This window comes from Choloepus didactylus, chromosome 21 (assembly GCF_015220235.1).
Source record: "Choloepus didactylus isolate mChoDid1 chromosome 21, mChoDid1.pri, whole genome shotgun sequence".
Classification (NCBI taxonomy): Eukaryota; Metazoa; Chordata; class Mammalia; order Pilosa; family Megalonychidae; genus Choloepus; species Choloepus didactylus.
In genome coordinates this window covers 44586878-44613792 of record NC_051327.1, presented here as the reverse complement: position 1 = coordinate 44613792, position 26915 = coordinate 44586878, and the positions used below count along the sequence as shown (strand labels likewise).

At 45.4% G+C, this 26915-nt stretch overlaps 2 protein-coding genes across 5 annotated transcripts in view; one reads left to right on the top strand and one right to left on the bottom strand.

The window, feature by feature from the left end:
- Positions 1-16852, top strand: part of NDE1 (nudE neurodevelopment protein 1) — a 48234-nt gene extending 31382 nt beyond the window's left edge. The window contains exons 5-9 of the mRNA XM_037814944.1: positions 9839-9975; positions 11889-12068; positions 13401-13492; positions 14547-14698; positions 15557-16852. Of these exons, the coding sequence (XP_037670872.1) occupies positions 9839-9975; positions 11889-12068; positions 13401-13492; positions 14547-14698; positions 15557-15650 (655 nt within the window). The 3' untranslated portion in view covers positions 15651-16852. The remainder of the gene's footprint in view (positions 1-9838; positions 9976-11888; positions 12069-13400; positions 13493-14546; positions 14699-15556) is intronic.
- Positions 16853-17647: 795 nt separating this feature from the next.
- The window catches only part of MYH11 (myosin heavy chain 11), a 145060-nt gene continuing 135792 nt past the window's right edge, over positions 17648-26915 (bottom strand). For 2 of the 4 annotated variants that reach the window (XM_037814264.1, XM_037814265.1), the window contains 5 exons: positions 26188-26396; positions 25494-25602; positions 25233-25405; positions 21181-21219; positions 18261-18397 (listed from right to left, as the gene is read on the bottom strand). In XM_037814264.1, coding sequence (XP_037670192.1) covers positions 21189-21219; positions 25233-25405; positions 25494-25602; positions 26188-26396 — 522 coding nt within the window. In that variant the 3' untranslated portion in view covers positions 18261-18397; positions 21181-21188. Of the gene's footprint in view, positions 18398-21180; positions 21220-25232; positions 25406-25493; positions 25603-26187; positions 26397-26915 lie in introns of all 4 variants that reach the window. The other 2 variants (XM_037814262.1, XM_037814263.1) reach the window with 1 other exon arrangement.

Sequence of the window (26915 nt, the reverse complement as noted above, 5' to 3'; positions counted from 1 at the left end):
GAAGGAACATGATTGGAAGATTGGTGACAAAGAAGTCGGGGGAAGAAGTATGTGGATAGACCTTTCTGAGTGGGTAAAAAACATGAAAATATTTGTGTTCCATGTGCATGCTCACCAGAGGATGGCTTTAGCAGAGGAAAATTTTAATAATCAAGTGGATAAGATGACTCATTTGGTGGATACCAATCAGCCTCTTTCCCTAGCCACTCCTGTCATTGCCCAATGGGCTCATGAACAAAGTGGTCATGGTGGTAGGGATGGAGGTTATGCACGGGCTCGCAACTTGGACTTAACTCACCACGGCCAACCTGGCCACAGCCACAGCTGAGTGCCCAATCTGCCAGCAACAGAGACTCACACTCAGTCCTCAGTATGGCAGCATTCCCCAAGGTGATCAGCCTGCTACCTGGTGGCAGGTTGATTATTGTGATGGTTAGGTTCATGTGTCAACTTGGCCAGGTGATGGTGTCTAGTTAAGCAAGCACTGGCCTAACCATTACTGCAAGGACATTTGTGGCTGGTTAATGAACGAGAAGGCTGGTTTATTAAATCATCAGTCAATTGACTGCACCCATGCCTGATTACATCAACGAAGGGTGTGTCTGCTGCCATGAGAGAATTCAATCAGCTGGATATAATCCAATCAGTTGAAGACTTTTAAGGAAGAGAGAGGACCTTCCTTTCTTCTTCAACTAGCCAGCACAGCGTTTCCTGAGGAATTCATCAAACATCTTCATCGGAGTTGCCAGTTTGCTGCCTGCCTTACAGAATGTGGACTCGTGCATCCCCACAGTTGCGTGAGACACTTTTTTAAAATCTTATGTTCACAGATACCTCTTCTTGATTCTGTTTCCCTAGAGAACCCTAACTAATACACCCTCTAGGGAATTTTTTTTTGAAGGTTTTTTTTTTAATTGAAATTTTTTACATACCATACAATATCCAAAGATCCAAGGTGTACAATCAATTGCCCTCAGTACCATCATACAGCTGTGCATCCATCACCACAATTAATGTTTTTTTCTGTTTTTAGAACATTTTCTTTACTCCAGAAAAGAAATAAAGACAAAAAAAGGAAACTCAAATCCTCCCATACCCCTAACCACCCCCCCCCTCCATTATTGATTCATAGTTTTGGTATAGTACATTGGTTACTGTTGATGATAGAACATTAAAATACTACTAACTGTAGTATATAGTTTGCAATGGGTATATATTTTTTCCTATATGTCTCTCTATTATTAACTTCTAGTTATAATGTCATACATTTGTTCCAGTTCATGAGAGAGATTTCTAATATTTGTACAGTTAATCACAGACATTGCCCACCACAAGATTCACTGTTTTATACATTCCCATCTTTCAACCTCCAACTTTTCTTCTGGTGACATACGTGACTCTGAGCTTACCCTTTCCACCACATTCACACAGCATTCATCATTGTTAGTTATTCTCACAACGTGCTACCATCACCTCTGTCCATTTCCAAATGTTTAAGTTCACCCTAGGTGAACATTCTGCTTATAACGAGTAACCGCTCCCCATTCTTGTGCCTCGTTCTATATCCTGGAAACTTATATTTCATGTCTATGAGTTTACATATTATAATTAGTTCATATCAGTGAGACCCTGCAATAGTTGTCCTTATGTGTCTGTCTTATTTCACTCAATATAGTGCCCTCAAGGTTTTTTCATCAACCCATTTTTTTTTTAGGAAGGTTTTGTTCACATATCATACATTCCATCCTAAGTAAACAATCAATGGTTCCCTATATAGTCATGTGTTTATGTATTCACCACCATCACCTCTATCTATATAAGGACATCTCCATTTCTTCCATAAAGAAGGAGGAAGAGTCAAAGAAGGTAGAGAGACAAAAGTAAAAGAAAAAAGAGACAAAGAAAAAAACAAAACATGACAGCTAGGGAGCAACAAAAGGGAAGATAGCATTCAACTAAAGTAGAATAAAGTCACACAACATCACCAATGCCAAGAGTCCCATACTCTTCCCATATGTCCACCCCCCCATGTGCGTTTAGCTTTGGTATATTGCCTTTGTTATATTAAAGGAAGCATAATACAATGTTTCTATTAATTACAGTCTATAGTTTGCATTGGTTGTATTTTCCCCCCAATCCCACCCTATTTTTAACACCTTGCAATGTTAACATTCATTTGTTCTACCTCATGTAAAAACATATTTGTACCTTTTTTTCACAATCGTTGAGCACCCTAGGTTTCAATGCGTTATACAGTTCCAGTCTTTATCTTTCATCTTTCCTTCTGGTGTCCCACATGCTCCTAACCTTTCTCTTTCAACCATACTCACAGTCATCTTTGTTCAGTGTACTTACATTGGTGTGCTACCATTGTGCCGGTTTGAGTGTATTGTGTCCCCCAAATGCCATTATCTTTGTGGTCTTGTGTGGGGCAGAAGTTTTGGTGCTGGTTGGATTTGCTTGGAGTGTGCCCCACCCAGCTGTCGGTGATAATTTTGATGAGATGTTCCCGTGGAGGTGTGGCCCCGCCCATTCAGGGTGGGCCTTGATCGGTGGAGCTATATAAATGAGCTGACTCAGAGAGAGGAAGAGAGTGCAGCTGGGAGCGATGTTTTGAAGAGAAGCAAGCTTGCTAGAAAGGAACGTCCTGGGAGAAAGCCGTTTTGAGGCTGGAGCTTTGGAGCAGACGCCAGCTGCCTTCCTAGCTAACAGAGGTTTTCCGGACACCACTGGCTGTCCTCCGGTGAAGGTACCCAATTGCTGAGGTGTTACCTTGGATGCTTTGTGGCCTTAAGACTGTAACTGTGTAGTGAAATAAACCTCCGTTTTATAAAGGCCTGTCCATCTCTGGTGTTTTGCATTCTGCAGCATTAGCAAACTAGGACAACCATCATCCAAAATTGTGTTCCAAACCTCTCACTCCTGTGTTTCCCTTTGTCTGCAATGCTCCCTTTAGTGTTTCCTGTAGAGCAGGTATCTTGTTTACAAACTCTGTCATTGTCTGTCAGAGACAGTTTTAAGCTCTCCCTCATATTTGAAGGACAGTTTTGCCAGATCTAGGATATTTGGTTGGTTTTTCTCTTTCAGTATCTTAAATATATCACCCCATTTCCTTCTTGCCGCCATGGTTTATATTGAGAAATTTGCACATAGTCTTATCAAGCTTCCTTTCTATGTGATGGATCGCTTTTCTCTTGCTTTCAGGATTCTCTATCTCAGACGTTTGATAATCTGATTATTAAATGTCTTGGCCTAGGCCTATTCAGATCTATTCTGTTTGGGGTATGCTGTGCTTCTTGGATCCATAATTTTATTTCTTTCATAAGAGATGGGAAATTTTCATTGATTAATTCCTCTATTATTGCTTCTGCCCCTTTTCCCTTCTCCTTCTGGGACACCAATGACATGTACATTTCTGCGTTTTGTATTGTCATTTTAATTCCCAGAGAGGTTGCTCATATTTTTCCATTCTTTTCTCTATCTGTTCTTTTGTGTGTAGACTTTCAGGTGTCTTGTTGTCAAGTTCCTGAGTGTTTTCTTCTGCGTTTTGAGATCTGCTGTTGTATGTCTCCATTGTGTCTTTCGTCTCTTGTGTTGTGCCTTTCATTTCCATAGATTCTGCCAGATGTTTTTTCGAACTTTCGATTTCTACCTTATGTATGCCTAGTGTTTTCATTATATGCTTCAACTCTTTTGCCATGTCTTCCCTAAACTTTTTGAATTGATCTAGTATTAGTTTTTTAAATCCCTGTGTCTCAGTTGATGTGTAAGTTTATTCCTTTGACTGGGCCATAACTTCATTTTTCTTAGTGTAGGTTGTAGTTTTCTGTTGTCTAGGCATCTGGTTTCCTTGGTTACCCCAATCAGGTTTTCCCGGACCGGAACGAGCTCAGGTCTCAGAAGTAGGCAATAGTATCACGTCTCCTTGAGGGTGCACTCTGTGAGGCCTCAAGACACTGTGCTTTTCCTGCCCATCAGGTGGTGCCTGTCAGCCTGTAGCTCCAGACTGGTGTAAGGAGGTGTGGTCTGTGGCTGTTTTCCCCCAGGCTCTGGGGTCTGGTTCTGAATGGAAGGCAGGTAGTAGAGCTGGGCCCCACCTATTTCCTCTTAGGGAAGATAGCATTTGAATAGTATCTCTGCCCATGCTGTCTCCACCCTTGTCTGGGTCAGAGAGCTGGGAACTGAAAATCGCTGAGGCCCTCTCCACTGAGCTGAAAAAGGGACAGAAACCCCCCTTCAGGGCCAGTTCATGGTCACCTTCAGTTTCACCTGTTGGCCAGAGATAGCACGCGGTCCTCTGAGCTCCCCCACCCTCTCAGAGAGGTCCTCTGGCTCTCCAAGGTCAGTCGTCATCAAAAGCCTCTGTCTGCTTGTTGGGGATTCGTAGCTTGTATTGAGCAGTGCACATTTGCCAATTAAAACCCCAGTTGGAGCTCAGCTGAGCTATATTCACTTGCCCAGTTGACTTCAGCTGAGCTATATTCACTTGCTCAGAAAGTACTGCTCTCCAGCACTGCAAGGCTTTGCAGCTCCGGCCGTGGGGGGAGGGGGCTCCTGGCTTGGATCCGCAGTTTTTACTTACAGATTTTATGCTGCAGTCTCTGGTTTCTTCCCAATTCAGGTTGGTGTATGATGAGTGAACTGTCATGTTTGTCACCCCACAGCTATTTCGAATTATTGATTAGTTGTTCCTGGTTGTTTATTAGTTGTTCTGAGTGACTAACTAGCTTCCACTCCTCTATGCAGCCATCTTCTGTCCTTACTTGGGAATTTTTTATTTCAGTTATTTGAACTTCAACTCCAGTTTTTCTGTTTGTTTCCTTTTTCTGAATTTTGCCATTATTGAAATTCTGATTTTGTTCATATGTCATTTTCCTGTTATACTTTAGTTCTCTGTCAGTGTTTGCCTTTAGGTCTTTGAGCATATTTCAAACAAGTTTTTTATAGTCTTTGCCTGATATTTCCAAAGGCTGGTATTCTTTGTTGATGGTTTCTGATGTTTTTTCTTGTTTTTTTCCTGTTTCTTTATATGATAATTTTTTGTTGCATACTGTAGAATGTTTTTATGGGTTAACTCTGCAGTTTAGTCATTGACCTTTCTGTTCCTGTATTTTGTATCCAGCTAGTGATATGGCAGAGATTTCCTTGAATGCCAGGTGCTAACAAAAACAAAACAACCCAAAAAAACACCTTTCACTGTCTTTGTAAAATGACTCTGAGTTGGCTGATCTCTTTAGAGCTTGGCTATCCTACCAGTGAGCCTGAAGATCACTCTGAGGTGAAAGTACAAGGCCTCTTCAGTCTTTTCTGAGCACAGGTCTTGTCCTAAGCTTGTGCTCATTGCCTTGAGAACTCCCTCATTTAAAAGGATCTGAATGACCTCTCTTCTCCCTATGAAACAGTCTTTTCCTAGTCCCGGGTGCTCTATTGTACATCTGAAAGTTGGTAATCCTTTACTCCAGGCCACTGCTATTAGATTCTTTCTTACACTGACTTAGTTGTCCATGAGCTGCTTCTGCATGAAGAGCAATTTCTGGGATGGTAAGTGAAGAAAGAGCATCCTGGTTCAGTCCTTCGGTCTGCCTCCAGATGGACTGGCACCAACATACTTGCACCCAGGGTACTCTTCTCCCTCCGGAATGGGACCAGGGCCCTGCACTGAGAACATAGGCTGGCAAGGGAGTGGGAGAGGGGCTAGCAAGAGTGCCACAAGGTTTTCTCTTGTGTTTAAGTTGCTTTTTTTCTTGATTTAGCACTCATCCAGTGACTGCAGCCTTTAAGCTGTTTTTTTTGTTTTTTTTTGTGTTTTTGTTTTTGTTTTTGTTTTTTGAGCACTGAGGAAGATGGCTCTGCCAGTTTTTGCTAGTTGCTCAAAGATCTGTTGGGGAGATAACCCTGGAGTGTCTTATGCTTCCATCTTGGTCAACTGGTACCCATATATCATTGATCAAAACAAGTCAAAGGCCAAGCCAAGTCAACGGATGGGAAAGTACATTCCACCCACAATGAGGCCATGGCAAGGGTGTGGGTGCAGGGAGGGGTAAAGAATCGGGGCCATAACGTGGTGTACCCCAAAGAGGTAATACATTGGCATGTTTCAAAAATGGCATGCAAAGGGGCAAGCAGCAAAAAGTCTCCCTCTTATTCCTCTTGCCCCTAAAAGTATCCACACGATCAAACCTATCAGTCTTTGCTTTTTTCTAGTTTCTTTGCTTCTAATTTCTTCTGTCTTTCTAGATCTCAAATTCAAGCATATAATAAAGAACTTATTATTAATCCTCTACCACCCACTTTTTTCCCACAAAAGATAGCATTCTGTACACACTTTTCTTTCTGTACTTTTTTTTCATTCTATGTACACATACGCTTTTTCACATAATAAATCTTGGAGATCTTGCTATATTAAGACACAGAACACTCCTTTTTCTATTTTTTTTTCCCAATGCATAGTACTCTGTTGTACGGTTATAGGATCATTTATTTATCCCCTTCCCTGTTCACAGATATCTTCTGTGTCCATTCTTCTGCAGGGAGAAGAGAAGCACTGCTGTAATGAATAACCTTGTGCAGATGTTTATCTGTAGAATAAGTTCCCAGAAGTGAAGTGGCTGAGTCAGAGAATATATTCATGTGTGATTTTGATAGTTATTGCTCAGTTGCTCTCTCCATGGTTGTTTCTTGGTTTGCATTTTCAGCAGCTCTGTATATGAGGCCCTGTTTTCCAAAGAGCCACACTTACAGAGTGGTTTTCTGTCTTTGGGTTTCTGACAATCTAACTGGTGAGAAATAGGTGCATTTCTGAATTATGAGTGACCGTGAGTTCGTTTTCACGTATTTAGGAGCTGTTTTATTTCCTTTTCATGAATTATCTGTTTATCTTTCCCTATTTTTTATATCAGGTTATTGGTTAGTTAGTTGGTTGGTTTCCCATCAATTTGTAGGAGGTTGTTATAGATTTATCTGTGATATGAATTGAAGCTATTCTGTTTGCATTTGTCCTCCCGCTTTGCCTATCATGTGTTTTACTGTGCAGAAGTTATTTTATTTCTTTGTAGTCAAATTTATCAGTGTTTTCTTCTATAACTTTCAGTTGTAGTTAGAACGGCCCTCTCCACCCCAAGGCTTATAAAGCAATTAGCCTATGTTTTCTTCTAGTCTTTTCATGATTTTTTTTTTCTCCTTTCCATTTTACTTTTAACTAGATATGCTTTGAATTCACATTTTGGTCAAATGCTGAAGAGTTGAGTGTTAAAATCAGATGAGGTAGAAATCCAATCAGGATTATAGAATGAATGTTGGATTACCAAAGTTTTATTAAAATTTTCCAATTATTTTAATATAAAATTTTAGTAGTTTGTTTTTGGCAGTTTGACCATGAACTGCAAGAACAATAACTTCTCAGCAACTTCTCAGTCGCTCTTGTGATCCTTATACTGCATCTCTGTAAAACTAAATTAGTTAAAAGTGAGTCTAGTTAGTGTTATCAGTCTCGCTTTTAACTCCGATAGAGAAAGGTAGGAGTCTTTAAAGACTCGGGGCCTGATTGGAAGTAACTATATATTAAATATGTTTCTTAAAGGTTATTTTGTTTGATATGAGTGCTAAGATACGGAAATTCCTATAACGACTAAAATTGTTTTAATCTAATCTTATTCTTCCATGTATTATAACATAGATTTTTCAGCATTTATTGACTCAAAAAGGACATGTTTATTTATCTGACAAATTTATCTTTTAATCTTTACTGACAATCTGGTTCCCCATTTAACTATATTCAAGTTCTCAATAATTATACATTAATTATAAATTATACACTTATATAATCATTTATTGTTGCAGCATTTTTTCTCTCATGATAATAAATACGCTTTTGTACATCAGTTTTGACAGAATTTCAACATGTAAAGCATATAAAGTGATTTTCACTCAGGTTACAACTAGGATACTTCCCTGCCTTTGAAAGCAGGTTTTAAGGTAGTGACAGTAAAGCAGAATGGTGTGCCCAGCTGGTGTCACTGGCACTGTTGTGCTGTCACATAGACTGGTAACCTCACGGTTCTAGAATCATCCATCCACACTAGTTCAGGAATGCCAGCCCTGCCCCTGATGGGAGTCTTCAGTTAACTGGCATTCGAGAAGCCAAATCACAGATTTTGAACAAATACTGAGTTTGTTTAAATTTTTGATGCAGCTGGAATTTTTCTTGGGGTGCAGTATGAGATACGTTTGCAATATTAACTTTTTTCCAGGTGGCTTACCCCATGGTTCCTGAACCAAGAATTGGAAAGGGCCATCTTTTTACCAATAATTTACGATGCCACCTTTATCATAAATTAAATTCCCAGATGTAATTGTGTCTATTTCTGGACCTTTGAGTCCTTTGATCTGTTTGTTCTTGTAATCACTTCTATACTGTTGTTAATTATTGAGACTTTATAATAGTATGCTCTTTATATTTGGTAGAGCTGGTTCCCCTCATCTCTTTGTTTTCCAAGTTTTTCCTGCTTATTCATGTTTTATGATCACTTGATCTTTCAAATCATCCACCCGTGCTCCTTTCCCTCAATAAAAGCCTGTTAGTGCTTTTATTAGCATGTTCTTACCTTGATTGGTTAACTTAACGAGAATTGATTTCTTTATGATATTGGGTCTTCCTTTTCATAAACATGGTATGTCTACATTCGTACAAGCCTTCTGGTTCTTCAGTGAAGTCATACATATCGGTTGTTACCTGAATTCCTAGGTGTTTTTCTATCTTTGTTGTTGTTTGACTTGTCAACCTTAGGGTCATTTTATGTGATTCTAGTAGTATATTCCTAAATATTGTTCCTGTGTTATTGTTTTTAATCAGGCTCTTTTGGTAACTCTATCTTTCTTACTTCTAAACTCTCTTTGAGAGTAGGTAACAATATTGGTCAGTCTAGACAAAGTAGGATATGCTGAATAAATGCATGAATGAATCCTCACGTTGCAGTTGAAGGAACTGAGACTCATAGAAGGAACTGAGACTCCTCTTAGTTGGAGGAGCCAGGTGTTGACTCCTGGGTTCCCCTCCGAACATAACCACCATGAGATACAGTTAGCAGGATGGTAACGGTCTCTTGGGGACAAACACAGGGTCAATAGTAAAAATCATGGACCGTTATTAAGCACTGACGTATGGAGCATCTGTTACGTACTTTGTGTATTACTTATTTGTACCCTCCCCCAGCCCTATGTGGAGGTGCTGTTACTTTTTTTGCTTTACATATGAGGAAACTAAGGCACAGAGAAGGTAGCTTCCCAAACAGAGTAAATTACAGAACTTATCAGTGCCTTTAACATACAGTATTCCAGTGACATGTCTGCACTGTTCACAGGAGGGCAGCTGGGTTGGGGGTGGACAATTTTAACTTTTTTATCTTTAAGATAACTGAGAGGTTAAAGACAGTCTCTTGTGCCCATCTAAATACATGTTATTAAGTTGCATATGCATTTTATTAAGATACTCAGAATACTAGTTTGCACTGTTCCCAAGAGAAGATAGAGCATGTTTTCTCAAATGCTTGGCCCATATGTGTAGTCCTAGTCAGGCTTAGGCTCATTGCTAAGTGCTCTTTGTGCAGTATCTTATTTGACCCTCAGGACAACTTTGTGCACCTCCTGTGCACCTGATTCCATTCTGCAGGTGAATAATCCAAGTCCCAGAGAGGTCAAGGGACTTGCCTGGGTCTGTGCATCTAGGAAGGGCATGTGCCCCCCAGTATACCTGACCCTAGAGCCCCATAGTCTTCACATCTCCCAGGCCTGTAGGCACCAGATGGTTTGCTCTCTTGGGTAACTCCCATTTCTTACCCAGGGCCACAATCATGTCTCTGGAAGACTTTGAGCAGCGCTTGAATCAAGCCATTGAAAGAAATGCCTTCCTGGAGAGCGAACTTGACGAGAAGGAGAATCTCCTGGAATCCGTTCAGCGACTGAAGGATGAGGCCAGAGGTCAGGAGGCACTTGGGGTTGCTCCATATTTCTTCACCGGTGTCGTTCCGTATTTCTTCACCTGAGATCGTCCTGTCCCGCGGCATTGCCCAGCATCAGCCTTGCTGGAAAGCTGCCCTCTGTCCTGCACACAGGCTGTCTAATCCGAGGGCATGGACCACAGCAGGCAGGCCCCTGTCTCGGTCCCTGCCTGGTGCTAAGTATTGTCAGACATCCAGCCTGTAGCGTCCCCTCATGGAGATTTACTGGATTGGTTTAAGGGTTCACAGATGCAGCCCTTGTATTTGTGTTTTGCTTCTGGACGGCAGAACTCATTTCAGGAAAGGAGCTCCCTGATCTGTAATTCACACACTCCAAGCTGGCCTTTGACTCAGTGGGAGCACAGGAGTTTTTTGGGGAGAAAGCTTGGTGGAATTGCTAGCACATTATTTTTGTGATTTGGTACAACTGATACATTCATCCAGGAACTCTGAAGCCTTCCCAGTATTTAGTGGTTAGCTGTTCCGGAGGTAGAGCTTTCAAACTGTACGGAGACATTAGTGAATCCTCTAAGTTTGGTGCATGAGATAAAAAAGGAAAAAAGTCTCAATTATTTATAACGTTAATTTTATGTCTAATGTGTAATCAGTAGATGGGGAATTAAAAAGAAGAGCCCGATAAGTTTAAAAGGTAGTTGTTTCTAAATAACCATCAGTAGTGAAATGGCTAAACAAATTACATGATTTTTGTTCTGTGGAATGGTAAACAGTTGTTGAAATGAACAAGGAGTAGGTCTAAATGTAGTCCTAGAAAGACTGCCATGATATACAAGTGACGGGAGGAGAGTAAATGAGAGAACAGTAGGTGGTGTCTGTTTCCATTTATGCTTCATAAAAATTATTCATATTATACACTTAATAAATATACACATATATACTGTATATATGAAAATGCAGGAAAAAAAGATGGTAAGGATCTCCCAAATGTTATGTGAGTATCTGTGAGCAAGGAAAGCCATTTTGGGGTGGATGATACAAGCAGTACTTTCTCTTAGTATCCCATATGCACTACTGCATTGGGATTTTTATTTTTAAACAATAAAAATATTAGTCACTGTTCTAGTTTGCTAACGCTGCCAGAATGCAAAACACCAGAAATGGATTGGCTTTTACAAAAGGGGGTTTATTTGGTTACACAGTTACAGTCTTAAGGCCATAAAGTGTCCATAACAAAGGGTACTTTCACTGGAGAAAGGCCATTGGCATCAGGAAAACCTCTGTTACCTCGGAAGGCTCGTGACTGGCATCTGCTTGCTCCCGGGTTCTGTTTCAAAATGCTGTTCTCCAAAATGTCTGCATCAGCTTCCAACAGCCATCTTCAGAATATGTGTCTCAGCTTAGCTCCAGCTCACTATGAGTTCCTTCTCTCTGAGCTTATATAGTGCTCCAGTAAACTAAACAAGGCCCGTGCTAAATGAGCGGGGCCACACCTCCGTGGAAATTATCCAGTCAGAGTTAACACCCACAGTTGGGTGGGGCACATCTCCATGGACACTGAACTAATAGGTTCCAACCCAGTCTACACTGATACGTCTGCCCCCACAGGAATGCATTCAAGAATATGGCTTTTCTGGGAGACATAAATATACAAACCGGCACAGTCACTGTCATAGTTTTTGTTTGTTTGTTTTAAATTAAGACCTCTTTGTTTTTTACCTAGAAGAGAAACTGCCTTGCCTTTACCAGCCTGCCCGGTGAGGCCCTGTGGGTTTCACTTCATTTGGGGTTTCCACCTGGTGTTCCTGGCCATGGTAGTTTTCATCCCCAGCCAGCGTTTACCATTGGAACCTCCCTCCTACTCCTTTCCCCTCACTCCAAAAGCAAGGACTTCTTCTGAAAAGACAATACACTTTCTGAATCTTTTTCCTGGCTCAGATTTGCGGCAGGAATTGGCCGTGCAGCAGAAGCAGGAGAAACCCAGGACTCCTATGCCCAGCTCGGTGGAAGCTGAAAGGACAGACACCGCCGTCCAGGCCACTGGCTCCCTGCCATCCACTCCCATAGCTCACCGAGGACCCAGCTCGAGTTTAAACACACCAGGGACGTTCCGACGTGGTAAGGGGTTGCTCCTGGAGTGGAAATTGGGAGGATTTTCCTTGTTTCACCGAACTTTCCAGGGTGAGAACACAGGGTGGGTCCTGGCTGAGGGAGACATTTGGATGAGTCTGTACAACAGGGGAGCAAAGTGGGATGCTCACAGGGCAGGGCGTTGGGGTAAGTGAGGGAAGCTGCCTGAGTGTGAGCCAGTAGGGAGCAGTAACCGGAGAATGCACGTTCCGTTAGAGGGGGCAGCCACCAATCTGCTCCCACCCCCAAGGAATGTGAGACCAGCCTTAGCAACCGGAAGCCACAGATCCTCTTTTTGAATGTGAAATCTCCTGAATTTAAAATGCCAGTGACTAGTAAACATTTTAAAAAGCATTTTGTAGGTCCAGCAATGCATCTATCTAGAGACTGGATCCAGCCTGCAGGCCCCAAGTTTGTAACCTGTGCTGTGCAGAAAAATCCAAGAAATTTGAGTTTTGGCCCCAGCTCCTCTGCTGATTGATTAACTGATCAGAGACTCTGATCAGGCCACTGATAGCAAATAGCACCGACAGCATGCCAGGCCCTCTGCTCACAGTGCTGCCCTGAGTGGCCTCGTTGGGTCCTCACCGCAGCCCCATGGTAAAGTTCCTTTATTATCCCCATTTGATGGAGGGGGAGACTGAGGCACTGAGCTGAGGAGCTCACGTCCAGCCACACAGCTCATAAATGACAGAGTCGGGACTTACACCCAGCAGGCTGGCTCCGCGGCTTACACTGCAATAGATGCTGCCTCCCACTTAGCTTGTTCCTGGGGAGGAATATACTGGTGAAATTTCCAGGATCCCAGTCTAGAGCAGTGTTGCTCACACTTGACTCCCTGGGGGTCTTGTTAAAATGCACCTCAGTTCAGGAGGTCCAGGGTGGGGCCTCAGAGTCTGTGTTTCTAACAGGTGCTGGTCCACGGGCTCTACTTTGAGTAGCAAGACCAGGTCAAGTCCCACTCTTAGAAATGTGGTGTGCTCACTCTCTGAATTGCATTTATCACAGAAGCTGTTAGTGTTAATTAACGAGATTGAATTCCTAGAATTTCAAGAGAGCTTATTTTGATTTTTTTTAAAAAGATAGCATGTAAAAATAAGTGTATAATATAATCATTGTAAGGACTCAAAGAGTTGGTCATCAAATAGACTCTTGGTGTGTTATACTGTTCACTATTGACTGAAATAGGTCTGCATCCAAACGCAAAGGGAAAACGTTAGCTTCTGTGCTCTGCCTCCTGTGGGTTCTTATTAAATGCTAGTCCACCATTATGTTTGTGGACAAATGTTACATTATGTGCACACTCCGTCTGCACCCCAGGTCTGGATGATTCCTCCAGTGGGACCCCCCTCACACCTGCAGCCCGAATATCTGCCCTCAACATCGTGGGAGACTTGCTGCGGAAAGTAGGGGTAAGACTGTGGCTTCTTGCCTGTCCTTCAGGGTGTTGAAAAGGTTCATCTTCCCAGCCCTTTTCTCTTTAGTAGAGCCATGATGACTTTTAGGTGTGCTGTTAGTTCTGCAGAGTACCGTAGAATCACTGCAGCCTTCTGTGGGGTTCCTATTGCCAAGCACCAGAACCCTGAATCTGAATCTTCCCTTTGATTCCTGGGTGTCTCTTTCTTTCCATGTGCAATTTTTCCTTCAGGTAATTTGAGAAATTAACATGGTGTCTATGGGTGGTTTTTTTTTCTTACTTTGAGAAAACTGAAGTGCATTTAAAAATTGCCTTCTCTCCCCTGATTCCCCCTCTTCTTTTGTTATTTCTTTCTCAAGAAGTTTAAGGGGAAATCTGAAAGGCTAGGGCAAAGAATTTGACCCAGCAGGTTTTATATTAATTACAAGGAGAGATTCTTTAGAGCTTAAGAAATAATGTAGGCATTCTTTATAATTGTTTCTTTGATTTTTAAAAAAAGATTCCTGGAAATGCATGTAATTTAACCCTGCCTGCTTGTCTTCTACCGGAATGTCTTCATAGCTACAACATACCGGAAGCTTATGTTTTTACTTTTGGTTTTTAAGTTGTCCGGCTTCCTCTTATATAAACAGGCCTTAGTTTTAGTAGTAAGTTATAGCAGAGAGGAGCCTGGGGTGGTCTCTGCTTGGTTTCTGCAGGGTCTGCTCTCAGTGAAGTGTTGGTTCAGACCTCCTTCCCCCTCTGTGCACATTCAATAAGGTAAACAAAAGAATGAACAATTTCCAAAATTTACTTCAAAATTTACTTCATATTTCCTATAAACAGATTCAGTAATAGGTAAAGTTAATGACTTTCCAGAATTCTCATAACTAGTTCAGCTGGTGGTTCTAAGACTTGGATGTACATTGGAATCCTCTGGAGTCCCACCTTGGAATTCAACACACGACACAGTTTGAGAGCCACTGTACGGGTAATTTCTCTGTGTGGGCTCCTTTGAGAGAGAAGAGTTTGGCCTTTAATTTGAGCAATGAAAGCTTACTTCTCTCTAGGCATTGGAGTCCAAACTTGCATCCTGCCGGAACTTTGTGTATGATCAGTCCCCAAACCGAGCAAGCGTCCCAGCCTCAGGACGGGGGAGCCGGAGCAGAGACGGCAGCGACAGATGGCCAGGCAGCACCAGCGTGCCTTTGGGTGAAAAAGGGTTAGTACCTTTTGATCCACCTCCTCACCAGCAGGGTCCTGGCCACTCCATATGGGAGCTCCAACCCCCAACCCCTGGCCATTTTTTTTTTTTTTTTTTTTTTTAATTGTAGGTTATGTCAGCATACCTTATCCTCTACCCCCCTCCCTTGACACAGAATTAGGTTATGGCTTCTGGTTTTGGCAAATAGCCAAGGAGAGGTTTTTATTATTTGATTCAGCAGCCCTGACCTATATATAGTTAGGCTTTGGGAAGGTTCTGTACAAATCACTTATTTGGGAATAGAGCTTCAAACACTTCCCTGCTGCCCCCCAGAATAGGATTTTATGTATGTATGTATGTATGTATTTAAATCTTTAGTATCTTCATGAAACTAACATTCAGTTCTAGCTAAAGGGGAATCCTGAAGCCAGTCACCTGATTGGAAAATACAGATCTGACCTCCAACATCTTCATTTATTTTCTTGCATAAAGAAAATCAAGGCAGCTTCCAGATTCAGAAATGTTGTCAAATGTGCCACCATCCCCTGGTCCCCAGGCCACATACATTTGATGGCTCTGTGGCAGACAAATGACAAGAAATTAAGAATTGTTTTCCACAGCACGGTATAACTTCCAGACCTTGAGAAGGGGATGGTTGAGAGGGTCTTCTGAGACCAGGCTCTTTGTGCAAACTTGGGGATGTGAGAGCTAGAGAACCAGTGTGTTTGTCTTCATTTCACAAGAGAGAAAAGTGAGATAAGGGGAGACACTGCCTGTAACTTTTTTGATACTTGTTCTCATAACTTTGTGTGCCCTGATGCTAGCCAGTTTGTAACAGCTGTAATATCAGCTTAATTTGGTTTGCTCTGTCTGAAGGTTGGGAACGCGCCTGGAATTTGGGAAGCCGCCTTCAAATATTTCCTCACCATCACTGCCGTCAGCCCAAGGTGTAGTCAAGATGTTGCTTTAGGAAAACCACAGAAGCCGAACCCCTTGGTGTTAGTTCGGGAGTGGTTCTTGTTACCTTTCTTCCTCTCTTTAAATATCTTTGAACTATTTTTTTTTAAGTTAGTTTGAGAAACATGACAGCAGTCACCATAGTTAGCTTTGTGTTCCAAGCAAATGACTTGAGGCCGTCACCAATGGCCCCTGACGTTTGTCCCCAGAAATGTCTGGTGATCATTAAGCCTCACTGTCGTCACATGTTGCAAAGGGACAGGGATAGACTGGACCCTCTGGGAAGAGCTCCAAGTTGTCGGCGATGAGGCCAGATTTGGGCGAAACCAAGAGTCCTGGTTGGTCTTGAGAGGTGTTTTTAACCTTCAGGGATTCCTTAAACCTGGGAGGCCGAGCCCATCGCAGAGGCCCACGCCTGCCCTTTAAGCTCTCACCCCGACCCCACTCAGCTGGAGCTGTCGTCCAGAACGAAATCTCCAGTGCTTGATGGCACAGTAAGGATGGGCGTACGTAAATCATGTCTGGAAGTGAAAAGCAGAGTAGGCGCATGCCTTTTTCTTAAACCGTGGTAGTGTACCTCTGAAACTTTAATCTGCCTCTTACCGAGGAGGCATTTAGAGATTTAGAGGTGTGGTCGAATTTCAGAGTAAATTTCATACTGACCAGGGTCCCTCCAAAATCTGTGTCCTCTTTAGGTAAATCCCAACAATTAGTTTTCCTGACCTGGAAAAGGCTGAGGGTCATGAGGCACAGTGGCCTTGGATAATGCAGCCCTAAGAGCAGGATTCGTTCACAGCTGAAATGAATTAATCGGGGTGACCTTCAAATAGGACCACAGCTTGAGGACTGTTGTTGGAAGCTTCCTTTGCAAACAAGGAAATGAATACAGGATTTCCAACACTCAGCGGGGTGTTGTGTCCTCATCACTGCTTGTTATGAACTGTCTCACACTTCCAGAGGTGAGTTAAAAAAACAGCTAATTTCAGGAGCATGTGCACAGCTTACTGACCTTCCTTTTGTTACTAAGTTATTTTCCGAAACAACAGCAAAAACACCCTCGAGTCAAAAATCTAGCTTTTTAAGTGCTACTGAAATTCAGCAGAAAAATTACAGTGCCGGGTTTGTCACCCTAAGAAACATTTCTTAACCTGTATCACTGAAAGATGTACTTTTATTTTTTTAAAAGAACAATAAAATCAAGAGACGTCAGTGTTTGATTGGTTTATGTTGATGTTTAATAAATACTGCTTTGTATGTTTGGACTTCTATGTTGGTTCACATGGTGGTGGAAAATTTTGTTTTTTAACCAAGTAACTAAATATGAAAACTAATTTAAAACAATAGTTCCATTCATTTCAGCATTTTAGAAAGTATTTGGAATATGTATATGTATTGCTAAAGGAATTTTATTAGCCTTTAGTCCTTCAGCTGAGTCTTTTTAGTTTTCATGTTTCTTCTTTTCTCAAATTGATTTTATCCCATCCAGTCAGTGCGTGGAATAGTTAGTGTTGAACAGAACCTTTGGGAGCAGATCTCTGTGAATTCAAGCTGTTTTTGTATGGCCCTTGAGCTAAGAACAGTTTTTACACTGTTAAAAGGTTAAACATTTGCTGACCTCTGCTTGGCAAAAGTGGGCAGGAGTGGAAATCCTGCATTTTACTTTCAACTCTCAAGGGCACTGTGAATTCTTTGTATTATGTACGGAACAGCTTTAACAGAGAACAGTGTTGTTTCTGGACATCCTTGAGGGTAGTGGACGGTGCAGGGGCATCATTTACTCCCCTAGCCTGGAGCTCCCCACGTCCTGGTAGGAGAAACCCCCTCTGACTTTGCGCCCCTGCTCTTTCTTTTGCCCGCTGTGGGGTCTCGGGCAGCTTATTTCGTTCACCTCATTTCTCCATTTACGAAATAATAACCCCGGCTTCCTAGGTGTGTTGTGAGGAATGAGAATCCCTCTGCCCACCCCCAGTTCCCTTACTCTGTAGAAAAGAGCGCAACAGAAAAGCCGGCTGCGTTCTAGTGCTTTATAACCTTTTATTAGTGAAGGTGTCTATAAGTACAATCGGGGTGCATATGAAATGGGGTGACATTCCTGCTCTTTTCCGTCTGAGCACAGTGTCTCTTTAAATTTGTGTGACTAAAGAAGGCACTTGGTCTTGGTGAACTGTGTGTGTCAGAGGTGTCATAACCAGGAGGGGAAAAGAGAATTTGCAAACAAGGGCCTACTCAGGAACTCGGAAGGATACACAGGTTAGGGAATGACTTGGGCGCGGGGAGCAGGGGCACCAATTTTGGAGCCGTTCTCCTCATTTCAGGTAAGCTAAATTGTCAGTGATTGGTTACCGTGGTGGTTATTTCTAAAAAAAAATCTCTGCACATTCATTGATAGAGCAAAAGGGTGTGTTTGAGTTTCCTGTTGGGTTTTTCTCATCTGGTACATCATAAAAACATAAATTTATACCCTGAGTACAGGGAGGTGTTTTGATATTCATTGTGCTGGGTGTCTGTGATGTTTGGAATTTGAAACCGGATTTCAACAGTGCTAAGTACTGTCCTCTGGGTTTTGTCTTGTTCTGTTTTTTTGTTTTTTCCCCTACTGGTGCAAAATTCTAGCCAGTTGTTTATTCACCAGCTTTGGTTCCATTGAAGTCTGCATCACGGGCATCCACTTCCTCCTCAGAAGCATCCGCATTTTCAATAACTCTACGTCCCCCAGACCTTCTAGGGGGAACAAAAGAGGAAGGGGTCTCGTTTCCTCGCCTGTGGGTTTCAAGAAAATACACGAGTCTTTAGTAAAGAAATCGCCCTCAAGGCTGGAATAGATTTTTAGAAGGGGCCAAACAAACAAAACCACCACAAACAAATTCAAGACAAATCAGGTGCAAATATTCAGGTTGAAGCCAAGAAATCCCGACCAGTCCCAAGTTACAGTCACATTGAATCAGCTGAAATGGAGGGAAAGTCAGTTTCTCAAGGCAAGACTACCTGCTTTAAAACACGTCTGGTTTGGCTACTTGATAACCCACTGGTTTTGGTTTGTTGCGGTCTCGTCTTTTATTAAAAAGAAAATAGGCAAGTGGAGATTTACCTAACCCATGTTTTCACACATCGTTGTGGGTGGGGACCTCCCTAGGGGTTCCCAGGAGGGTAGAACATGTGCCTCCCTTCTACATCTTGTCTCCCTTCAAAAGGAAAAAAGTGGGGTATTTCGTTTTCAATTGGAACAAGGTGAGAATGGACACAAAGCACAGTGTTGTAAGGCAAAGAGGATGCTGAGCGGGGGAGGGGGCGCTCGGTTGAGGAGCGAGGCCACACCCCCTGCTGCCGAGGAGCCCCTTGGACTGAGTCTCACGGTCGACCCTGTGCGTGGCATGTAATAGCTGCTAAATGAATATTGGTTAGAAAAATGCTCCATGTATTGATCTAAGGCCTATTTTAGTTCTAGCTAGTAGGACACCTCTTTCTCTGTCCCTGCCTCTCCCGTTTTCCCTCTCTTACCAGGTCCTGCTGGATCCCCTGTCTGAGCTACCACCAGGCTTGACCTGACTTTATAGGAAGGGTTGGCCATGTGAAATGCGAGTTGGGGGTGCTAAAATAGGGGGACAGTCAGCTCCACCTGCAGTTGATTTTTGCTGTTAGCAGTATTTTCAGTGACCACAGTAAATAATCGTCACTGGGCTCTGCCGTCTGACCCTGTGACCTGCACTGGAGGACAGGCCTTCAGTTATTTTAGGATGCCTAGGGAGAAAGCAGACTTGGTGACATGATGAACTGCTCATTACACAGAGACTGGACGGGAGCTCACGAAGGCAAGCCCACCCCAGTTACCGATTCTTTAGTCAAAAGGAACTACTCATACTGAAGGTAAGACTAGGGGCATAAGCAAGACCCAGAGATTCATGATTGCTGAGACGGGGTATCCTATCGTAGCCTTTGGGGGGGGGGGGGGTCAGAGTATGTGAGAACTCCAGCTGGTAAAACCCACCTGGGTTCAGAGGTTGGCATGGTGTTTACCAAGGTGCAGCGATCAGGAATAAATGCTTAAAATGTTGTAGCCACTCCCACCCAAAGACTTCTGGGCCAGTTTCGCTTAATTCAGAGGGAAGCTTATTAATAAGTTTGCTCCCTAGAGCTAAGAAGTAAATTGTGCCCCCAGTCACCGTATGCCCCGGCATGGATGCCATCTCCACAAGGCCTAGGTTCCTTCAAGAAACTGATTTCAAGTCCCAGGCAATGGATGACACTGGCTCTATCTGTTATAGGAAGTAAGGGACCCCTCTAAAGATCTTTAAAGGGTCTGATCCTGGAGAACTTGGACTCGGTGAACTCAAAGAACTTTTCCAAGTCACTCTTGGCACACCAGCTCTAAGTTCAAGAGGGTAAGTACCCTGGTACTTTGCAAGGATTCTGTTTCCTGCTAGCCATTGGGTCCTTCACTCCATCCAGCCCATCCTAGAATTCAGCTTAAACTGTGATTCCAGTGAGTTGGCAGGAAAGCTGCTTGAAAGCCGTGTCCTAGAGGCTTACCTACTCCCCTTGAAACTGACAAGAATGCTCTTGTCGAGACCTTATCCAGCTTTAAGTAGTTGGTAGCAGTAGCAAAGCCGAGATTCTCCAAAAGATGATGGACACAAGCTAGGGCTTGGCCTCTCAAGATGGGTGAAAGGGAAATCAGGCCCCGATCGCCTGATTTCACACACAGAAAAGTTGTTAAAATCTGAGAGCAGAGGCCTCTTTTCTTCCTGCTCCCTAGAGAAGGGCCCCATGGGCTTCCTCAAGTCTTGGTTGTCCATTCCCCAGTCCTTGAATACATGCCCGTGAGGCCTCTGGAAAGGGCTCTGCGAGGACATGCTTGGTTTTGCAACGGCCAGCTTCCACCAGTTTGCACTAAAAATGCAGCTAGCAGCTAGACCTTGCTCAAGCCTTATGCAACGATGGAGTTTGTAAAAGCATCGTGGAAAGAGCTTTCCTTTGCAGGCAAGTTTGTGAAAGCTTAACTGTGGTAGGACAAGTTGTGGGCCATGGCTATCGTGATCCTGTGCCTCGTTGCTTCTGATTGGTGAGCCAGACCAGGCAGATGGAAGCCAGGTACATTCTTCAGGAATGTAGCTAGACTGTGTAATTGCCACATTCACTCAGTGGGGAGTCCTGACGATACCAGGGAAGAGAGCTGTGTGGTCTAACAGTGTGGAAGAGGCCCTCACCATGCAGGTAAGAAACATTCAAGCAACGTACAGCCTCTGCAATCTCATGAACTCGTGGTGTGAGATACGGTCACATCATTCAGTGTCACATCAAATGCCCAAGCGCTGCCCAGAAGTAGAGAGGGAAAATGGGTCAAGAGATGAGGTCTTATTGACACATTTATCTTGGTTTTGATAAAAAGAGAGTTTTGAACTAAGATACCCAAGCCTTCAGATTTTGCAGGAATCTCAAGGAAATTTGCAAGGGCCAAAAAAAGGAGGGGTGGGGGAGCGGATGGACAGAAGGGGAATGGAAACTCAGTGCCACACACATGAGCTGCAAAGCTGAAGGCATGGTACCTGGTGAGTCATTGCGAGGCTTCCTGTGGGGGGGGACCTCTGAAACAGAGAGAGAGAGTCCCTGGCGGTTACCGTCAGCAAACGCAAAGGAGCCCATTTAAGTACCTTTTTAATAATTAAAGGCATTTGCTTCAAGTCAACCTTGCAGCCAGGCACCTGAAGCCAAGAGCTCTTAGGCTGGCACACACACTCAAAAACAATGCAGATATTTAAGTTAAAATGTCTGTACTTCAGAACTTCTAAGAAGGCAGATTACCTCCTCCCATCACGCATACCTGTTCAGGTGGGTAAGAGGTATTTGAGCAAGCTAGTCCAAAAGATCAGCATTGGAACAGAAGCTGGAAAAGTACCAGGCAAGGAACTTGCTGCGGCACCTCATTATCACTTGGTCCTTATCTTTTATGCCCCTTGCCAGAGGTAGAGCTGGGTGCCTTTTGCAGCTCGTGTCGGATACGACTAGCCACATGGCAGATGGTGCGTACGTTGGTAAAGCTTACGGAAGGTCCGTGTTGAGATTTTTCCAGCTGATAAAATTGTTGGCACTTGCTCGGCAAGTCCTTGTTCACTGAGTAGCTGGCTAGGTTTGCCACCTTCGCTCAAAGCTCTAGCACTTGATTTTATGTTTTTGTGCACCTAAAAGACTTGGGCAAGACAGAGAAGCATGACATGTCTTCATACTGCATTATCTGTATGTTCCAATTAGGATAGGTGAGAACGGTTTGCTGGGAACCGGCCGGTTTTGTGTATAAGAAGGGTCAGTTGTCAGGGGCAGACCCTATAGGGGATGTTTAAGGGTGCTAATGGAATCCCAAGAAAGGGGAGCAGAGATGGCAAGTCGGTGGGAGAGCTGAAATGGCTGACTGTTCCCACCACTCAGCCCAGCCACTAGGGAGGGTGGGGGCCCAGCAGAGCAGACCTCACTCTGGGGGTCTTCGTGCTGAGAACAGCTCTCAACCCCAGGCCCCTGAGAGGTTAGGTCTGGTTCTGCTCCATCATGTGGTGACCCACAGGCCTCCAGAGCCTGGGGGCTCCTTCCTGAAGCCCTGAACCACCCGCTCTCTGCCTGCCACTCACAGGGTTTGGGGTTTCCCATGGCCTTATGCAGTGGTCCCCCAAGTGTGGAGTTGACATGCTGGGTGATTTTAGGTGCTTCCTGGGCATGCCATTGAATTACTGAATTGCACAGTGAGAAAAGTATTCCCTTTTCAGCTCTCTTCACATGCTTTCATCATGCCAGAGAGGTCTGTTATGGTGCTAACATCGCCCCTCTCTCTTTTTAACTGAGAGTGCCACGGTAGCTACAACTCAATATTGCTTGTTTCCCCTGTATTTCATTTCATTGTCACCTGTTAATGCAGGTGATGCTGGTGAAGTTGGTAAGTTTTATTTGCAAACAGATGTATATATAATAGAACAGTTAAGTTGAAAGAAAATATCAAGTCAATAGTTCAGGCAGTAAGAGGCTCGACCAAAATGACAAAAGGAGGTGTAAACGTCACCACAACTCAAGGACTGATGGTTTCCCATGTGCCCAGCAGGGTCCTAGATGCTGAGGATGAATAAAGAGACAGAACCTCTGCCCTCATGGAGTTTACCGACTGAGAGGGAAGACAGTGATGAGATAAATAAGTAAAAGAGATAGCATATCACATGGTGGCACATGGCTTAGGAGAAAAACACACAGGCGGGGAAGGCGGAGGTGAATGGCAGAGGGTGAGGTTGGAAAGTTTTGACAGGCGAGTGAGTGAAGACCTGAAGGGAGGGAGGGACCAGCCAGTGCAAAGGCCCTGAGGCAGCGTGTGAAGAGGTCAGACGAGACTTAGAGGGCAGTGGCCACAGATCTCGTAGAGCCTAGTGGACCTGAATCATTATAAAGACTTTGCTTTGGCTTGGAGCGAGGCGGAAGCCACCAGAAGGTACTGAGCAAAGGAGGGCTGTACTTGGGCTTTTCCTTTTAGCAGGATCCCTCTGGCTGTCGGGCTGAGAACCATGTGGAAGAGACAGGGACCCACTGGGAGGCCACGAGAGTAACCTAGATAAGAGCTGACGGTGGCTTGGTTATCAAGAAGTGGTTAGATTCTGGTGTATGGTAGTTTTAAGGGAAAGTTGATCAGATTGTCTGACAAAACGGATGTGGGGTGTCAGGAAGAGAGAAAAATGAAGACTGACCAAGGTTCTTGGTCTGAGTTAACGGCCACTTGACGATTCCAGGTGCTGAGCTGGGGAGGGTGGTGAGAGGAGCGGGCCTGGGGGTGAAAGTGCCATCAGGGTTCAGGGTGAGAGTCGTGGTAGGGGTAAGATGTGCTGGACATCCAAGGGGAAACATTGGGCAAGTCTGGAGTCCAGGGAGGGGTCTGGGCTGGAGATGTCAACCTGGGAGTCATCAACCACGTGTGGAACAGAGACAAAAAAGGGCCAAGGATGGCACCTGGGGCATCCAGTGTCATGAGGGTCGTGAGACGAGGAGCCAGCAAAGGAGGCAAGGAGATGGCAGGAAGGTAGAGGCCAGGTGAAGGAAGTGTGCGAGGAGGAGGGGATCAGCAGGGCCACGTGCTGCTGCTGAGTCAAACGAGGATGAGGACTGACCACCAGACAGGACAGGGCCACATCCAGGCCACCAGGGGAGTGACGGGGGGCAACGGGCTGGCCAGCGATGGGATGAGAGAAAGCGGGATTGAAGACCACAACTTCTCCCATAGAGTTGCTGGAAAAGGCATCAGGGGCATGGGACTAAGTGGATTTTTAAACTGTTGGGTCTTTAAGTGAGATCCTTACAACATTGTTGCAAAGGAAAAAGGTAAGGATTTCTGGAGCCATGTCCTTGAGTAAACAAGAGGGGTGGGTCTCACGGAGGCGTGGGCCTTAGCTGGTGCTCGGCTGTTCCTCACAGAAATGGGAAAGAAGTAGAACATGAAGGCACAGAGCTAGGGAGGAGGGCAATGGGGCTTCTTGATTTTGCCTGCCTTTCAGTTAAATAGAAGTTAGGTTGTCAGCTGAGGATGAGGGTGGGGTCCAGTGAGCAGTGAGAAGCAGATACCTGGGAGACCAGGTGGGGGGTGGGGGATGAGGGCCAGGCAGCACCGAGGGGGCCGCTGATGTTAGCAACCAGCAGTCTGAGGTGAGACGCGGCACCGGGGTTGTCCATTCTTTTCATGCCACTTTGCGTGGCAGATGTGGAGACGGTGGACAGTTGGGTTTTACCAGAGTTGCATTTTAGCCACGTGGGTCCAGCAAAGCAAGAGGAGCACCCAGGAGCTGAGCATGTGAGAAAGGAGGGGAAGTGATGATTCTTCATGGGCAAGAAGCTGGGGGCTCAGGATGAGTGCATCAGAGTCGTCAGAGGAAATGAGCTCAAAGAAGGGTGGGGACGGCAAATAACGAGATGCCTGGCACTAAAATTAGGAGGGCCCAGAAGTAGCAGCCATGCCCAAGGGAGTGGCCAGGTCAAGGAGGAGAGAAGCTCAAGGAACCTAGAGGCTGGATCATCAGGGCTATGAGGAGGGGTTGGGGGAAGCAGCCCTGAGGAGGAAGAGAGACACAGACCCCACCTTCAGGCTGCAAAGAGCCCACCCCAGGGAGAGCAGGGCTTCTCATCCACAGGCAGCTGCACTCCCCAGGGGTATGAAGCCATGTTGCTGACAGTTTGGGCTGTCACAGCTGTGGGGTGGGGCTGGTGGATGCTACTGGCATCCCGTGGGTAGAGACCAGGGATGCTCAACATCCTACGATGCACAGCAGACAATTATTGGATCCAAAACGTCCACAGAGCCAAGTTAGAGCAAGAAGACAGAAGGAATGCCCATCCTCACCAGTGGATGGGATGAGAACGTTTTTAAAGAAAAGAGAAGAAAAGGTCCTTGGAGGCAGCCCTGGGCAGGTGGTGCTTGACCAATAACGATGCACAGAGAGGAACCCCGGGAAGAAGGGGGGCCTTTGGAGAAAAGAGCCGTTGGCACCGGGGCCTCGACTTGCCTGGGCACTAGAGGCAGACCCAAGAAGCCAACCCCCACTCCCCACCCTCAGCTTCCAGGGGCCGGGTCGGGCCGCGTTACCTGAGCTTGCTCTTGAGTGCGTTCACCTCCCGGCCCATGGCCTCGTTGCTCTCCGTGGCCTCATCCAGCTCCCGCTGCAGCTTCCTGCGGTTGGCATTGATGCGCTGGGACTCTTCCTCCGCCTCCTCCAGCTGCCTCTTGAGTTGCTTGACCCTCGTGTTTCCTTTCTCCGCCTAGGCGAGCCAGGGATCAGGGAGGCCCTGGGGGGCTGGGGGCTGGGGGCTGGGGCCCGGGTGGGGGGTGGGGTGGGGGCAGGGCTACCTGCTCCTTGTACTGCTCGGCCATCTTGCGCTCATCCTCCACCTGCAACAGGAGCTCCTTCATTTTCTTGTCCTTCTGCTTCAGCGCCTTGGCAGCCGCCTGCTTCTCCCTGCACATGGTGGGGGAAGCAGGGAGATGCTTTCAAATGGGGGAGATGGGGACTTCCCTTCCAGGGTATGTGCAAACCAGATGCAGCCTGCTGCCCACTGAGAGCATAATTTCCAGGCTCCAAATCAGGACTCAGCCCAAGCACAGGTCAGGATGCTTGAAATCTGGTGACCCCAAAGGTGCTGCAACTCTTAACCTCAGCCTACCCATAATCGCAATGAGAAGCCTTCCTATATCCGTGTGCTGAATGCACACAGTGTATCTGTTAACGTGCTGTCCTTGCAAGCACAGGTTAGGAAAAGTAACAGGTGGCCAAAGTCATCAGCGACAGTCATGATACTAACAGCGGCTGACTTTTTAACTGCTTCCTCTAGGGCAGGCACAGAACTTGACTCTGTCCTCATTCAGTTCTCATGACATACCTGCAGCACAGGTAGCCCTGTGCTTATGTTTCCTAAGCCAGAACCGATGCTCACAGAGGCTAGCTGACTTCCCCAGCACCCTCCTGCCAGCCACTGGGGAGCTGGGATGGGGACTCTGGCCTGTACCCAGAGTCGGGGGTGGAGGTGTGGGTGGCCCCATATACCTGGCCTCCTGCTCCACCTGCTCCTCCAGCTGTGCAATCTTGGCCTCCAGTGAGGCAACGGCAGACTTGAACTTGGACTTGACCGCCCCCTCAACCTCCTGCAGCTTGCTCCGGAGCTCCTTGTTCTGCCGCTCGAGTTGCTGCCGTGCACTCTCATTTTTCTGGGCTGTGCTGCGCTCCATGGCCAGCTCGTTGTTGAGCTGCTCTGCCTGGGGAGGAGGGCCAAGGTCAGGAGGTACAGGGAAAGGTCACCCATCCCACGTGCTCCACCCTCCGCTGGCCCCTGTGCGAGTTTTGGGTCTGGAGCGCGATGCTCTCTTCCCTGTCCTCTAGCCTGCCAGCTCCCGGGCTTTCTTGAAGGCTCAGCCCAAGAAGCAGTGCTTCAGGAAGCTTCAGGAAGCTTCCCGGGTCCCCTCCCTGGCCGCAGCCTTCTGGGACTCGTCTCTTCTCTGCCCAAGACTGGAAGGTGCTTTAGGTCACAGAACGTGTCCCCAGCGCCCATCACGGAGTGGACCCTCGGAAATGCTTTCATTCTGTAATGTTCACTGGGGCTCACAAGGTCCGTGGCTCGTTGCTTGTGAAGGAGAAGGCCAGGGTCCCTGTGCCCAGGCACGAGGAGCCCGACAAAGGGAGCCAGTCCTGAGCTGGCAAACAACCCAGGGAGTGCAGTCTGGTGGCGCCGAGTGTTCTGAAGACGGCAGGGGAGCGGGTGCAGGTGGGACGCCGGC